The 17,204-nt window shown below is 42.3% G+C and overlaps 2 protein-coding genes across 2 annotated transcripts in view; one reads left to right on the top strand and one right to left on the bottom strand.

The window, feature by feature from the left end:
* Positions 1–538: 538 nt before the first annotated feature.
* On the bottom strand, positions 539–7,377 carry EIF2B2 (eukaryotic translation initiation factor 2B subunit beta). Its single transcript, XM_040477727.1, has 8 exons — positions 7,130–7,377; positions 6,891–7,011; positions 6,615–6,763; positions 5,597–5,760; positions 4,850–4,945; positions 3,728–3,865; positions 2,437–2,503; positions 539–1,205 (listed from the first exon to the last, which is right to left on the bottom strand). Exons 1-8 carry the CDS (start codon positions 7,290–7,292, stop codon positions 1,048–1,050), a joined length of 1,056 nt encoding a protein of 351 aa, XP_040333661.1. The 5' UTR covers positions 7,293–7,377; the 3' UTR covers positions 539–1,047.
* A 109-nt stretch (positions 7,378–7,486) lies between these two features.
* Positions 7,487–17,204, top strand: part of PGF (placental growth factor) — a 52,650-nt gene continuing 42,932 nt past the window's right edge. Inside the window, exons 1-2 of the mRNA XM_040477728.1 lie at positions 7,487–7,568; positions 9,972–10,047. The gene's annotated coding sequence lies outside the window, so the exon portion shown is untranslated. The remainder of the gene's footprint in view (positions 7,569–9,971; positions 10,048–17,204) is intronic.

Raw genomic sequence — 17,204 nt, 5'->3', positions numbered from 1 at the left:
CACAGTATGTCATGTTTAAAAACCTTCCTTGTTTTTAATTAACAGAATACAAAATGCTATTGCTGGACACTTAGGCTGTGACATTACAGCTGCTACAGTGATAGGTATTCTTCTCTATATCTCCGTGTGCTTGTACAAATAATTTGAGAAATGCACGTTCAAAATTGCTCTCGAAAGGTACCAGCGTACAATCCTATTAACAGTACACGAGAGGGTCCTTTTCTGGGAAGCTTTAAGCGGATTCCCAGGTGCCATCCCGGAGATCAGATGTAGTAGGCCCGGGATAGAACCCAAGATGGTACATTTTCTTAAGCTCCCCGATGATTCGGAGAGGTTTTGGAGCCACTCTCTTAGATTACTAACAAGTTGTTTGGGACCACTGCCAGTGAATTAGTAAGGAAACTGTAAATACTTTCATTTGCATTTCTGTCTTAGCCGGTTCCCTCTAATTACAGCCCTCTATCAAAGCACAAAAAGGGCTCTGCTGCTGCTGCTGTTTCAGGCAGTTCAGAGCAGAACAATAAATAAACCAACTCAGGAATCTTCAAGCAGCTTTTATTGGCACAGCCCAGGAAAAGGTGTGGTAGCCATTTCTGGGCAAAAACCTATATCCCATCAAGGTCTTCAGTGTTATGTTTAACGCCCCACTGAACCAGAAAGTTTAAGTTCCTAAAACAGACTCCCCAGGTCTCTAAGAGGTTCCAAAGAACAAATTTTTACAGTAAACTCTGTGCCCAGCGTGGGAACAGAGCTCATAACCCCAGCATCAAGAGTCGCACGCTCTACCGACGGCCAGCCAGGCGCCCCAAGAGGCTACAAAATTAATAGGTCAAGGCCCGCTGCTGCTGTTAAGATCAGAAAGGCAAGAGACAGACCTGAATGTGTGTCCTTGTTATGGGATGCCTAAAAAGGCAGGAAACAGTATTAAGTTTTTTAGGTTGGCTCCAGTTCACTCCCCATTACAAGGACTTGATTTTCAGCAGTCGCACTGAAGTCCCTCTCCATTCCGTATCTGGCTAAGCAGCTTCTGCTTAGAATGAATGGTGGTCATAGGACATGATCATCAGGATGGTAGAGTTCACTCATCAAGCGGTAGATGTAGGAAGGCGCATTCCCACCAATGTTGGAGATAAAGAGGGTAATGAGCTCTGGGGGGACGTAGTCAAACACGGGGCAGTGAACGCTGACCTTCTCCAGAATGTCCCCTGAAAGGCAATCAATCACACATGCTAAAGATAAAACTGAGGATTCTGCTCTAATAACCAGGTAGCATATAGATTCTAGGCTCAATAATGCAGGCATACTCGCTACCCCTCGGGAAGCTGCAGCAGAGTGCAAACCAGAAGAGAGGACTTCAGACCATACCACTCCCTGCTTAAAACTCTCCAATGCCTTTGCATAGCCCTTAGAACAGTATTCCAGCTTGGGATAGCAGCCCTCAAGATCTAGCCCCTCCCTGCTGCACTACACTAATTATAATTCATCCCACTCTCCCTCGTGCTCGTTCCTCTCCAGCTATAATGGCCATCTGGTTCCAACTGGCTAAGCAGGGACCTAACTCAGGCCCTTTGCACCAATGCCTGGAAGACTCTTTCCTTGATCTTCACACGGTGGGGTCTATTCATTCTGGACTCAGCTGAAATGTCCCCTCATTAAGACCCTCCCCAAACTAACATAGTCTCCAACCACCTTCCAACCACATCATCCTTCTTTGTTCTCTTCCCAAAACATCTCACGACCTGACATTTTCTTGTCTATCTTCTGCAATAGAACGTAAGCTCTGTGGGAGCAGGACCTATTTGTTGTTCATTTTTACATCCCTAGTTGCTAGCGTAGTGCTGGATACATAGTGGATACATACATAAAATAATTCTTGAAAGAACAAATGTGTGAATAAATGAAGTTATTTAACTTCTAAGAAGAACTGTAGCCCAAGCACTTGCTTTGCTCTCAGATGGTGTTTAAGGCCATGTGATGTTGATAAGGTGGCAGGCTCACTGACCACAGCTGCTACATTCAGAAGTCACAGAAAAGGACCCCAATGCACAAAGATTACAGGCAAGTTTTATAGTAGGAACATTTTGGAGCCTACTTCCTTTGCCATTCACGTCACCAAAATGACTCCCTACAGCAACTGAAAAACAAGTCTGTTTTCCCATTCGGTTGTTGCCTCTGTCAAGCAACGTGCAAAGCCAAACTCAGTCAATGCTGGGTGATCCAACCCACCATGACCCCAATACTCCGTTGAATATATTAGTCCCAGAACAAAATGATCAGGTCCCCATGCACTCTAAGACACTAAAGAGAAGTCTCCACAAGAAGTATGATAAAAAAAACAACCTGGCAGCATTCACCCCTGACTGACTACCAAAACAAAAGCAAAAGGATCCAAACACACATGTGCACGTACACACACACACACACCCCCTTCTGTACCTTCTGTGAAAGGCAGAACTTCTTCAGGGGCCACAAACTTGTGAAATGAATCTTCTTCATTGGGGAACTAGATAAGGAAAAAAAGAGTGAGACAGACCTAGCAAATTCCACCTCTAGGTACATACCCAAGGGAAATAAAAATCTTATGTCCACAAAGAAGCTTGCACACAAATGCTTCCAGGACCATTATTCACTAAAACCAAAGGCTGAACAACCCAACTACCCAAGGGGTGAATGGATAAATAAACTGTGGTATATCCATGCAAGAGAGTATCATTCAGCCACAGAAGGAAACAAAGAGCTGTGCTATAGCTAGGAACCTTGAAAACATCATGCGAAGTGAAAGATGTCAAAAACAAAAGGCACACATTGTATGATTTCTTTTATATGAAATATCCAAAACAGGCAAAGCCACAGAGACAGAAAACAGATTAGTGATTCCTAGGAGATGGGGAGAGGAGGCAACAGGGAGTGATTATGTAACGGGTACAGAGTGTTTTGCCGGGATGATGAAGGTCTGAAACCAGAGAGTGGTAGTTGCACAATGTTGTAAATGTAGTAAGTGTCCCTGAACTGTACATTTAAAACTGGCTAATTGTATGTTATGTGAAATTCACCTCAATTTAAAAAAGAGACCTACAAATAGCTTCTATTGCTAATGAAATAACTCTTCATTTTGTAATACTGTCTGTATTCAAGCTACAGAGGAACGTCCCTCCAACTATGACAAATAAAACCGATTCTATGTTCCTAGTTTCAACTTGTTTGGCATTTTCAGAAATGGTCAGGGTGATGGGGAATGGTGGCAGTGGAAACAAAGGGCCTTCCCCAACTATGTACTACCCTGACCTTACAATTTTGACTTTTCAAAGCTGACAAGTTATACTATCAATTTTTGAGGGGCGCCTGGGGGACTCAGTCGGTTGAGTGTCCGATTCTTGATTTCAGCTCAGGTCACGATCTCACAGTTGGTGAGTTTGAGCCCCACATCTGGCTCTGCACTTTCAGCCTGGGATTCTCTCTCCCTCTCTCTCTGCCCCTCCCCTGCTCGCACACGTGCTCTCTCTCTCAAAATAAATGAACATTAAAAAAAAAAGGAATTTAAAAAAAAAAAACTATCAATTTTTTTCCTGGTTCAAGACTTTTGTGGCTTTTTCCAGCCTCTACTGGGTCTAATCCATTTAGTAAACACAGATAAAGAGAAGCCCCAGAGTGAGCAGGTTGAAGGCCTGGAGATCAAGCCTACACTTTGGCTTCCTTCTTTCTGTTGGCTACAGACAGACAGACGTACCTGTGGGGAAAGCTTGAACATGGGAGCACAAACGATGAGCGGGGTGGAATGGTGTTTTGCTGCCAGTGCTAGAGTGTGAGTTCCTGTCACGGCTCTCAGGGCACCATTGGCCAGGATGGTCTTTGTGCCAATGATCACCTTTGGAACAGGAAGCAAAATGTGAGTCATCCTAGAGATACAACCTTAAATAGGCCATTGGGCACAATAGGCTGAATGCCCAGGCCTCCCTCTTGACATCGTGAGGGTCACACAGCCGTAAAGGAAAAGGGATTCTAGACTAAGGACCATGAGTTCTAGCTCAAAAGTGGCTTCCCAAAGAATGAATATAGTCCGAGACCGGAAGCTGTACCACCTCCTGCTCTTAGCCCTGTCTTCTAGGATCTCTATGTCACAGCTCCTGAGAAGCCAGAAGCCTTTCTATTCATCATCCACCACTGCCAAGCTCTCTGCTCAGAAAGCAGGGACCCTCTACCCAATCCCTAGCAGCTGCCACGCTTAGCTTAGCCCTATTTCATTCTCTTCAATGCTTTCACCAAAAAGAAACTACTCTGAGGTGCCCGGCTGGCTCAGTTGTAGAGCATGTAGATCATGACTCTTGATCTTGGGGTTGTGAGTTCGAGCCCCAAACTGGGTGTAGAGACTGCTTTAAAAAATAAAATCTTTTGGGACGCCTGGGTGGTTCAGTCGGTTGAGCGTCCGACTTCAGTTCAGGTCATAATCTCACAGTCCATGAGTTCAAGCCCTGCATTGGGCTCTGTGCTGACAGCTCAGAGCCTGGAGCCTGCTTTAGATTCTGTGTCTCCCTCTCTCTCTCTCTGACCCACCCCTGCTCATGCTCTGTCTCTGTCTCAAAAATAAATAAAAACATTAAAAAAAATTAAAATAAATAAAATCTTTAAAACAAACAAACACAACAAAAAAAAGCTACTCTAAGTGAGGAACAATGATACAGATAGAAGAAAAAGAAATTCAGTTAATATATTAAAAAGGCCCAAATATGTACTTTCAAAAGGTGTTAGAAACTTTCTTTCCTCATAGATATTATAGGAGGGAGGGGGGAAAAAAATCAGTATTTTAGAAGTACAGTCTTCATGAATTTAATATAAGTCCAAATATACCCACCTTGTTGACTCTTGACATAACAGCAAAAATGGCGGCATCAGTCATGACAGTTGTCTCAATACCTGCTTTGGACAAATTGACTGCCATTTCGTGACCCTGCAATAGGACAGAAAGGCTGACATTATGAGAGAGAGTGAGAGAGAGTGGGAGGCATCTCCAATGGAACTGGATCTGGAGAATTCTGTGATACTGAGCACAGCCGACACACAACTGCCTCCAGATAACTCCTTTTTCTGCCCGTGGTCGGTATTCTCTGGTACATTGCAGGGAAGCCCAGGAGAAGCTAATAAATGTTGAATTCTCCACAGGAGCATTAAAGCAGCCACAAAACTGGAAATACTGCTCGCGTGTATAATTGGGCAGAGCTGACAGGATAGGTCCTGGCTCGTTCCTTTACAACATCCTGCATCCTTACCTAGTTCCTTCTGAAAGACCTATTATTCACGTGGGGATGGAGTGCGGTCAGGCCAAGCATCAGTCATCCCCAAGGTAATTTACCCTATTTTGATTCCCAAAAGAACCAATATATTTCTTTTCTTGAACCCAGCATTTCACCTAAGCCTCCCAAACCAATGTTGAAGAGTGTTGACAGGATGAACAACTTGAAAATTCCCTTAATGTTTTATTTTACTTTATCTTCTCAACGTCTTGCTTATCAATTCAAAGATAGCATGGAGCCCATCTATCACTTCTTGATTCCCTCCTCAGTTTTCATTTTTCTTGGCAACTCCAGAAGCCCCCCCCTACCTGACAGAAAGGAGCACATTCTGCCACAATGACATGGAATTTCCTCTTTCGGGCCGCCTCTTTGAGGAAGGCTTCTACTGTTCGGGAGAAGCCAATGGTCATGATCACCTCATTGGAGTGGATGTGCTCCAGAGCCTGGGCTGCAATGTTCTCTGTTGTCCCTTCTGCAAGAACAGTCAGTTTTGCAAGGAAAATATGAAACCACCGTGCTACAACATGAAAGAGACAGGTGCCCACCTAGTGGACCCTGGTAACACAGGGTAAATGGACTTAATATGAAGGTCACTTCTTCTTCAAAGCCCCATTCCTCTGGGATCTTCTACCTCCTAAGTTCTCAGTCTACCCTCTTTCCCAGTAGAACCCCCAACTCACCCACTTAACCCCCCAACCCTGCCCGGCCACAACACCAGCTCCTTACAATTGATTTTGAAGACACTGAATTCAGGCAAAAAAAAAAAATGGTCCAATTGGGGAAATCATAAAATGCTGAGGATGGGGTAAACAGTTTTCCCCCTAAAGGGACTCCTCCTCCAAAAGGTGGCCACAACACCTCCACCTGAGGAGGCCACAGAAGAAAAAAGGGGAGGAATTTGGAAGCAGCAGCTCCAGATACACAGACCCAGCTTCTTCCTTCCTTGGGGAATTCTGATTGTAATGAATATCTGCAGATCTCCCAGGTCACAAAGACAAGGGGAATGGAGGTGGCGCGTGTGTGCATAAAAATTCAAGAAGTTTAGTGAAGTCTACCACCTGTGGTTTTAGGGAGTTCATCTTTAAAACGAAAATAAAGCTCTGTCCTAACAGCTTCTGCAGCAATCTATAAAGGGCTGGTCTGTAAAGAAATGTATCGAGGGTTATCTTACTCCTGCTCCAAACCTTCCTCTTAGTCAGGATGGAGGACAAAGCTGAGAACAGCATAACTGGCGATCTCCCATCTCTGCTGATGAACAACTTTCAGGGTCTTCTCTTCCTTCATCTGCCTGTAACTTGTCCTGACACCCGGGATCAGGACTCTTACCCAGTTCCACAAGCAGCTCACTAATTGCCTCGATGATGTTGGACTGGAGTTGGGCGTAATGGAAGCTGAAATCCTCGCTCAGGCCTTCGGATGTCAAGAGTTTGTGCAAGGACTCCTGCTGATCGCTCTCATCGCTGCGTCCATGGAGTCTACGGAGGCAACAAGACGCAAAGAGGGAGGTGGGCTGAGGTGTACTCTTTGAAGCAACAGGGCCTGCTCACCACTAAAGGCTCCAAGCAAAGGGCGGAGCTCGTGCAAAAAGGCCCACGTCCTGACCTGCCATACTCCTCCCGGATGATCCTGAGCACTCTCCGCACCATGTTGCCCACCGTGGTCTCTGAGGGCTGCGCGGCTGTCATCCTCTGGCCCTCTCGGCGAATCAGTTCCATCAGCTCCCCTGCAGTCCGAGGAACAGAGCGTGAGAGGGCACGAGCACGATGAGACCTGGGCGACTTTCCGCCTGGGGATCGGGAACGGATAGTGGCGAGGGACGCGACAGAATAGACCTGCCTCACCTGCATTGCTCCAGCGGTGGTCCGTAATGATCCGGCGCAGCAGCCCCAGGGTCTCCCGAGCCATGTCCTCGGAGCTGCGCCGCCCGCCGCCCCGCTTCAGGGCCTCCACGAAACTCTCGATGCTCTCGTACAACTCCGAGCCATTGGCTGCGGCTCCCGGCATCTCGAAAAGAGCCGCCTAGCCGGCGAAATCCGCACCTGTACAACCTCGATCGTTGCACTTCCGGGGCGGGTGAAGTCGGCTTCCGCTCCGCGAGGAAAACTCGGGCTTCACGGTCCGCAGGCCACGCCCCTCCGTGCCACAGCCCACCCCTTCCATCTGCCTGAACCAATCAGAGACTAGGAACTCGAGTTGCTCATTTACGGCGGAGCGTCCGCGAGCCTCCGAGGCTGGAGGAACGGAAGTGGCCGTTCGCAGCTCCTACGAAGTTGGACAGAGGTGAGCTGGGAGGCCCCGCGAGGGTGGCTAGTTCTGTTGCTATGGAAACAGCTGGTCTCGGCGCTCCCACTCCCCCCAACGACCCGAGGCTGTGCTGTGAAAGTTGCCGCCCGCCCTCCCTCTTGATCCCTAAGCTCCAGTGACCACCAGCTCTTCTGACTCGCGCTGAGAGTGCGCGTCCGGGACCCGCTACACCTAGGGCAGACGCTCTATTATAATGCTGTTACACTGCATAAAACTGGTTCGTTTGCACCTGTGTCTAATAGATTCAGCTCCCTGAGAGCAGGGACCATACCTTTTTTACCTTTGCATTCCCATCGCCTCACACACTTATTGTGAGGCAGGGATCAGGGATGAAGAGACGAATACTCACCAGTAAGGAGGTTCAAAGTGGGAGCTTTATATGGGAGCAAAGATGATGTCCTTCCAGATAGGCTAGAGAGTATAACATAATACCAAGAGCTATTATTGACTTCAAGTTTACTATGTGTTGGGCACTGTGTGTGAATTATCTACTGCACTCTGTGAGGTAGATCCTCTTATCCGCATTTTACAGGATAGAAACCGGCCACAAAATTCAAGCAGTTGGTAAGGGGACGCATTCGTGTTCAAATCTACCGACTATCTGAATCTAAAGTCTGTGTGTCATGAGAATCTCTGTTTCCTTAAGTTAAGTTCTTAGGATCTCTGGGCAAACTCATTTTCTTAAGACATTTGTTACATTTGACATATTGCCATCCAAAAAGATACATTAATACCAAAATCAGACAAAGAGAGTACAAGAAAACTACAGACCAGTATCCCTCACAAACACAGATGCAAGATCTGTAACAAAATATTAACATCAAATCCAGCAATGAATAAAAAGATTAATAATTACCAAATAGAATTTAAACCCGGGATGCAAAGCTCTTTTAATGTTTGAAAATTAATCATTATTTAACAACCATATTAACAATATAAAAAGTGAAACCACATGATCAGATCTATTGATGCAAGAAGCATTTGACAAAATTCAACAGCCATTGAATTAAAAAAAAAAAAAAACTCTCAGAGAACTAGGATTAGAAGGGAACTTCTTCAACTTGCTAAAGAATATCCACAAGAGCCTGCACTTAACATCATACTTTAAGGTGAAAGACTGCTTTCTTTCTAAGATCAGAAACAAGGCAAGGATGTCCACTCTCACAACTCCTATTTAATATTATAGTCAAAGTTCTAGGCAGTGCAATAAGGTAAGAGAAAGAAAGTTTAATAACATACAGACTAGAAAGAGAGAAAACTGCTCCTATTCACAGAAGACATCATTGTCCACACAGAAAATCCAAATAATCAACAATGACCAAAAAAACCCAAGAGTCAATAAGTGAATTTAGCAAGGATGTAAGGTCAACACGCAAAAATGAATCTTGTTTCTATATACTAGCAATGAATAATTAGAAACCAAAATTGAAACACCATAACTCCCAAAAGCCATAATATATTTGTCAATTTTATTTGTGTTAAGTTAAAAAAAAATTTTTTAATGTTTATTTATTTTTGAGACAGAGAGAGACAGAGCATGAACAGGGGAGGGGCAGAGAGAGAGGGAGACACAGAATCTGAAACGGGCTCCAGGCTCTGAGCTGTCAGCACAGAGCCTGACATGGGGCTTGAACTCACGGACCGCAAGATCATGACCTGAGCCAAAGTCGGACGCTTAACTGACTGAGCCACCCAGGCACCCCTATTTGTGTTAAGTTTAAACTGTCCTAAAAATTGTACCAATTTACATGCTTGTTATCACTTACCATGATATCATTTATCATGATGTGGCCAATTTTGGATATTGTCGTTCTTTATTTTTCCAGGCATCAAGCCATTAAAAAAAAAAGGCATGTACTATTGTATACATACAAAAGAATATATGTTGCGTGTTATATATATGTGTGTGTGTATATGTATGTATATATGAAACTACCATGCTGCAACACAGACATGATAAAGCATGTCTAAATATATATATATATGCAATTATGAAGCATGACAAAATGAACATGCATGAACTCATCTCCCAAATTAAAAACTAAAATTCTTCTTTTTTTTAGTTTTTTTTAAATGTTTTTATTTATTTCTGAGACAGAGAGAGACAGAGCATGAGCAGGGGAGGGGCAAAGAGAGGGGGAGACACAGAATCCAAAGCAGGCTCCAGGCTCCGAGCTGTCAGCACAGAGCCGGACGCGGGGCTCAAACTCACGGAGTGTGAGATCATGACCTGAGCTGAAGTCAGACACTTAACCGACTGAGCTACCCAGGCGCCCCCAAAACTAAAATTCTTAAATATAAGTAGAATGGTGGTTTTCAGGGGTGGGATGGGGGCATAAGTTATTATTTAATGGGTACAGAATTTTGGTTTTACAACAGGAAAACAGTTCTAGAGATGGATGGTGGAGGATGGATGTACATTAATGCCACAGAGATGCACACTTAAAGGACTTAGGTAAATTTTATGTTTCCTGTATTTTAAGCACAATTTTAAAAAGTATGTGACATATATTTTTTAAAAATCCTCAAACACTGCCTATACCATCTCGACAATGTGTGTACTCTTACCCCGTTTCTCTGTTTTCTCCCATATCCAAGGATAACCACTGAATTTTGACTGGTATTGCTTTGTTTTCTTAAAAAAATGTATATTTATAATCCCTAAACAACATATTGTTTAGCTCAACCTGATTTTAACTTTTTTTGCAGATGACATTATAATGTAATTTTCTACAACTTGCTCTTTTCACTTGATAGGACATTCCTAAAATGGATGTAGTTACGTGTATCTGCAGTTCTTTCATTAGCAACGCTGCCTAGTATCCCATCATGTGACCATACCATAATCTATGTATTCATTTTCTTTCAACAGATATTTGGGATGTTTCCAGTCTTTTTTAGGGGAGTGAGAGACTATAAACTATAAATATTCTTGTGTATGTTTTGGCCTGCAAGTGGAACAGCTAGAGCATAGACTGTGTGAATATTCAACTTTACAAATAGCGCTAGTCTTCCAAAGTGGTTAAATCAATGAATGCTCAGGACGCCTGGGTGGCTCAGTTGGTAGAGCATGCAACTCTTGATCTTGGGGTTGTACATTCGAGCCCCACGTTGGGTGTAGAGATTACTAAAAAATAAAAGCTTAAAAGACAAAATCTTCAGGGCGCCTGGGTGGCTCAGTCGGTTGAGCGACCCACTTCAGCTCAGGTCATGATCTCATGGTTTGTGAGTTCGAGCCCCGCCTCGGGCTCAGTGCTGACAGCTCAGAGCCTGGAGCCTGTTTCAGATTCTGTGTCTCCCTCTCTGTCTGCCCCTCCCCAACTCATGCTCTGTCTGTCTCTCGCTGTCTCAGAAATAAATAAACATTAAAAAAATTTTTTTAATAAAAAAAAAATCAATGAATGCTCTCTCCAGTAGGACTTAAAGAGTTCCAACTGATCTACCTTATTAGCAACACTTGGTACTACCAGTTATTTTATTTGGGGAGAATCAGGTGGATATAAAAGGATGCATCATTATGATCTTAATTTGTTTTCCTGATTACCAATGAGGTTGTTCATTTTTTCATATGTTTCTTGGCCGTGTATTTTTCTTTCCCCTTCGTGAAATACCTGTTTGTGTCTCTTGCCTACTTTCTTTTTTTTTCTTTTTTTTAATTTTTTTTTAACGTTTTTATTTATTTTTGAGACAGAGAGAGACAGAGCATGAATGGGGGAGGGGAAGAGAAAGAAGGAGACACAGAATCGGAAGCAGGCTCCAGGCTCTGAGCCATCAGCCCAGAGCCCGACGCGGGGCTCGAACTCACAGACCGTGAGATCGTGACCTGAGCCGAAGTCGGATGCTTAACCGACTGAGCCACCCAGGCGCCCCTCTTGCCTACTTTCTTAAAAATCTTTTTAAAATGGACTTGTAGGAGTTTCTTATATATTTTGAATACTAATCTTTTTCAGTTATTTGTTTTATAAATATCTTCTCTCAGTTCATGGCTTGTTGTTTCACTCACTTTGTGATGTCTTTCAACAGAGTTCTCAATTTTAAGTATGGTCAAATGCATCAACCTTGTCTTCAGTAGTTAATGCTTCTCATATTTTATTTTAAAACTCCTTCCCTGGGGTGCCTGGGTGGCTCAGTCGCTTAAGCATTCAACTCTTGATTTTGGCTCAGGTCATGATCTCATGGTTTGTGAGATCAAGCCCCGTGTTGGGCTCTGTGCTGACAGTGCAGAGCCTGCTTGGGATTCCCCGCCCCCCCCCTCCCCTACTTGCTTGCTCTCTCTCTCAAAAAAACAAAACAAAACAAAAACCCTTCCCTGATTTAAAGGCTTGAAGATGATCTGTTACTTTTTTTCTTCTACATAAGTTAAAATTTTAGATTTACATGTAAGTTTTGGGAGTGCCTAGGTGGCTTAGACAGATGAGGGTCTGACTTTTGATTTTGGCTCAGGTCGTGATCTCAAAGTTCATGAGATAGAGCCCCTCGTCAGGCTCTTCACTGACAGCACAGACCCTGCTTGGGATTCTGTCTCTCTCCCTCTCTCTCTGCCTCTCTCTCAAAATAAATAAATATTTAAAAAAAGGATTTACACATAAGTTTTCTATGTAAGGAGTAAGGTGGGAAACCAATTTTATTTTCTTTTTCCATTCTTTTTCCCTTGATTTTCAATGCTACCACTCTAATATATCAAGTATCTATAATGTGTGAGTCTGTTTGAGGGCTTTGTATTTTGTTCCATTGCTAAATTTGCATATCCCTGACCTAATATCACATTTTTGTCTTATTTTACAAAAAGTACTGGGGTGCCTGGGTGGCTCAGTCGGTTAAGCGTCCGACTTCGGCTCAGGTCATGATCTCACGGTCTGTGAGTTCGAGCCCCGCGTCGGGCTCTGTGCTGACAGCTCAGAGCCTGGAGCCCGTTTCAGATTCTGTGTCTCCCTCTCTCTCTGCCCCTCCCCTGTTCATGCTCTGTCTCTCTCTGTCTCTCTCTGTCTCAAAAATAAATAAACATTAAAAAAAAATTGTAAAAAAAAAAAAAAAAAAGTCTTGCTCTCTGGTAAGAAAACTTCCCTTGCAATATTTCTTTCTTTAAAAGGTTCTTAGGGGCGCCTGGGTGGCGCAGTCGGTTAAGCGTCCGACTTCAGCCAGGTCACGATCTCGCGGTCCGTGAGTTCGAGCCCCGCGTCAGGCTCTGGGCTGATGGCTCGGAGCCTGGAGCCTGTTTCCGATTCTGTGTCTCCCTCTCTCTCTGCCCCTCCCCCGTTCATGCTCTGTCTCTCTCTGTCCCAAAAATAAATAAACGTTGAAAAAAAAAAAATAAAAGGTTCTTAACTAGTTTTAGGTCTTTGTTCTTTCATATATATTTTAGAAACAATTTGTCTATTCCCCCCCCCCCCAAAAAAAGCAACCTCTAAAGATTTTGCATGGAATTACTTTGAATCTCTAAATTAATTTGAGGAGAATTGGCATCTTTAAGATACTGAGTCTTCCTATCTATGGATATGGTATATATCTTCATTTATTTAGGTCTTCTTTAATGTTGTTTAGTAAAATTTTATAATTTTCTCCATATATGACTTTCACATCTTATGTAAGATTATTCCTAGGTACATTGAATTTTTACTGTTGTAGATGATTATCATTCTTTTTCATCATTGTCAAGTGGATCGAGAAAATACAAAACTCCTTTTAGTTTGCATTTCTTTGCTCATTAATATAGATGAACATTTTTTTCATGTTTCAATGCATATGATTTGCCCATTTTTCTAATATGATACATGACAGACATTCTGGTTGTCTACCTGACATCCATTTCTTTCTTCTTCTTTGTTAAAAGGCCTGATTTTCTTTGGTTTCTACCCACGGGGAAAGTGGTTTTAGCTTATGAGTAAATCCTGATTGGCCTAAGCCAATCATGGCAATTCCATTCTTTTTCTTTCTTTCTTTCTTTCCTTCTTTCTTTCTTTCTTTCTTTCTTTCTTTCTTTCTTTCTTTCTCTCTCTCTCTCTTTCTTTCTTTCTTTCTTTCTTTCTTTCTTTCTTTCTTTCTTTCTTTCTTTCTTTCTTTCTTTCTTTCTTCTATAGGTTGGTGCTGGGTAACCCATTTTCTAGCCAGCAGAATATGAGGGAGATCTGTTTGGGACTCCCTGGAAAGGTTTCTTTGTTTTTAAGTAATGGAGAAGACTCCTTAGTCTCTTTAGTCTCTGATTGTCTGAAATATGATGCCTAGAATTACTGCAGCTATCTTAAATGACCATGAAGTCTCAAGAATGAGGATTAAGTTAACATGCCAAGATGTCAGAACAGAAGAACAGGAAGAACCTAAGGTCTTGAAAATATCAACACTTAATGGATATTTTACATATATAAACTCTTGTCATCCTTTCAGCAGTCCTATGAGATAAATACTACTAATATAACCATTTTCAAAACAGGAATCTGAGGCATAACTAGGATAAGTAACTTGCTTAGTGTCACACACCCAGTAAGTGGAAGAGTTGAGATGTTAATCCAACAGTATAGCTTCAGTGCTTATCCTGTTAGTCTATGTACTATGGTGCCTTTTATTAAAGTTGTTGTGTGAAATTGACAAATCCAGAAGTTGCCCTAACTTTAGACTTCTTATTATATGAAATGGTACATTTCTCTATAAAATTTTGAATGGAGTTTTCTGTCACTTACAGCCCAAAGCATCTTGAGATTGGGTATTTAATCTTTTTCTGGTTAATTTGTAAGGTGTGTATATATATTAAAGATTCCAATCATTTGTAATTTGTGTTGCAATATTAGTAGTTTTAAAAACTTTGCCCAATTCTCACATATTTCTGTGGGATTTTATTTTATTTTATTTATTCTTTTATTTTTTTTAACGTTTATTTATTTTTGAGACAGAGAGAGACAGAGCATGAATGAGAGGGGGTCAGAGAGAGAGAGGGAGACACAGAATCTGAAACAGGCTCCAGGCTCCGTGTTGTCAGCACAGAGCCTGACGCGGGGCTCGAACTCATGGACTGCGAGATCGTGACCTGAGCCAAAGTCGGACGCTTAACCGACTGAGCCACCCAGGCGCCCCTATTTCTGTGGGATTTTAAATTGAAACAGCTTTCAGTAGGACAATTTGGGAAAAAAAAACATAGCAAAAGACTTTAAAATGTTCATTCATGCTTTTTAAATTGGTATGTTTAAGTCTAGAAATTTATCGTAGGGAGGTAATCAGAAATAGGCCCAAAAATTTATCCACAATAACACTTTTTACTTTATTATTTATAACATAAAATCAGAAATATTCCTAAATATTCAAAATTTAAAAATTGGTTTGGAAATTATGTATTGCCTTACATGTTTTAGAAGAATATTTAATGACATAAGAAATACTTAATGATAAGAATTATTGACAGCATATTGTTAAGTTTAAAAAGTAGGGTTCCTACAGTCACTCTGGAAGATAGTTTGGCAATTCCTTTCAAAACTAAAAATGGATTTATAATACAACCCAGCAATTGCACTCTTGGTCATTCATCCCAGAGAAATGAGCACTTGTATCTAAATAGCATGAATGTTCATAGTAGCTTTATTCATAATAGCCAAAAACTAGAAACTTCCTAAATGTCCTTCCATTAGTTAGTGTTTAAACAAACTGGGGCAAATCCATAGCATGGGATATGGTTTGGCAATAAAAAGGAATAAACTATTGATATCTCCAACAACTTAAATGAAACTCAAGGAACTTATGCTGAGTGAAAAAAGCCAATCTCAAAAGTATACATAAAGCATAATTCCGTTTATGTAGCACTCGTGGAATAACATATATAGAGAGATGAAGAATGGATTAGTAATTGCCAGGGGTTAGAGTTGGGTGGGGGCATGGGATGGGGGTAGCTATGAAGGAGTGACACAAAGGATAGTACAGTTGAGTCTCTTCATCTTGTGGGGACGATTATGCAAGGCTACACATGATAACATTTCATAGAGCTACACACACACACACACACACACACACACACACACACACGAGTGCGTGTGTAACTGGTGAAATCTAAAACTATGGATTATATCAATGTCAATATTTTGGTTTTGATCCAGTACCATAGTTGTGTGAGTTGTTATCATCAGAGGAGGCAGGGGGAAGGGTGCACGGGACTTTGGTGTACATTCCTTTCAGTCTCCTATGAAATCGCCAATTATCTTCAAATAAATAGTTTAACAAAAACTTTATACACCAGGATTTATAAAATAAAAATATCTGTTTAAAAGAAGATTATAGGGGCGCCTGGGTGGCTCAGTCGGTTAAGCGGCCTACTTCGGCTCAGGTCATGATCTCGCGGTGCATGAGTTCGAGCCCCGTGTCAGGCTCTGTGCTGACAGCTCGGAGCCTGGAGCCTGCTTTGGATTCTGTGTCTCCCTCTCTCTCTGCCCCTTCCCCCGTTCGTGCTCTGTCTCTCTCTGCCTTTCAAAAATGAATAAATGTTAAAAAATAAAAAAATAAAAAAATAAAGATTATAATGGGGTTCCTGGGTGGCTCAGTCGGTTGAATGTCTGATTTCAGCTCAGGTTCATGATCTCCCCATTCGTGGGTTTGAGCCCCGCATCTGACTCTGTGCTGACAGCTCAGAGCCTGGAGCCTGCTTCAGATTCTGTGTCTCCTTCTGTCTCTCTCTCTCTCTCTGCCCCACCCCTGCTCACATTCTGTCTTTGTCTCTCTCAAAAATAAACATTAAAAAAGAATTTTTTAAAGAAAATTATAATAATGGGGCACCTGGGTGGCTCAGTTGAGCATCCAACTCTTGATTTCAGTTCAGGTCATGATTTCACGGTTTGTGGGTTGGAGCTCCACATGGGGCTCCGCGCTGACAGTACAGGACCTGCTTGGGACTGGCGCTCTCTCTCTCTCTCTCTCTCTTTCTCTCTCTCTCTCTCTTCCTCTGTCTCTGCCCCTCCCCTGCTCATGCTCCTCTCTCTTTCTGTCAAAATAAATAAACTTAAAAAAAAGAAAAATTATAATAAAAAATTATCAAAAAATAACTAAAAGTGGTGCCTGGCTGACTCATTTGGTACAGCATGTGACTCTTGATCTCAGGGTCGTGAGTTCAAGGCCCACATTGGACATGGAGCCTATTTTAAAATAAATAAATAAAAATAAATTTGAAAAAAAGAAAAGAAAATTATAAGGGCACCTGGCTGACTCAGTGGAGCACACGACTCTTCATCTTGGGGTTGTGAGTTCTAGCCCTACACTGGGTGTAGAGATTGTTTAAAAATAAAATCTTTAAAAGAAAATTATAAAGGATTATGTTACATTGCTCTAATTATTAAATGACTCAGTGCTAAAATATAATTTTTCAAAAAAAGCAAGACGCAAAAGTAGTGTATTTGGTAGGCTCTCAATTTCACTTAAAAATATTTACATGTTAGGGGCGCCTGGGTGGCTGACCAGCTCAGGTCATGATCTCATGGTTCACGAGTTTGAGCCCCACATGGGGCTCTGTGCTGACAGCTCAGAGCCTGGAGCTTGCTTCAGATTCTTTGTGTGTGTGTCTCTCTCTCTGCCCCTCCCCCGCTAGTGCTCTGTCTCTGTCTCTCTGTCTCTCAAAATTAATAACTGTTAACATTTTTTTAAATA

Source organism: Herpailurus yagouaroundi, unplaced genomic scaffold (genome assembly GCF_014898765.1).
Source record: "Herpailurus yagouaroundi ecotype Mexico unplaced genomic scaffold, PumYag 141, whole genome shotgun sequence".
Taxonomy (NCBI): domain Eukaryota; kingdom Metazoa; phylum Chordata; class Mammalia; order Carnivora; family Felidae; genus Herpailurus; species Herpailurus yagouaroundi.
The sequence above is the reverse complement of the archived record's forward strand: the minus strand, read 5'-3'. Positions and strand labels throughout refer to the sequence as shown.

Excerpts from the sequence above, each read along its gene's own strand:
- EIF2B2 (XM_040477727.1), bottom strand. The coding sequence starts at position 7,292 with ATGCCGGGAGCCGCAGCCAATGGCTCGGAGTTGTACGAGAGCATCGAG. Across the intron at positions 3,866-4,849 it reads TTATGTCAAGAGTCAACAAG|GTGATCATTGGCACAAAGAC; the intron begins GTGGGTATATTT and ends CCTGTTCCAAAG. Across the intron at positions 1,206-2,436 it reads AGTTCTGCCTTTCACAGAAG|GGGACATTCTGGAGAAGGTC; the intron begins GTACAGAAGGGG and ends ATTGCCTTTCAG.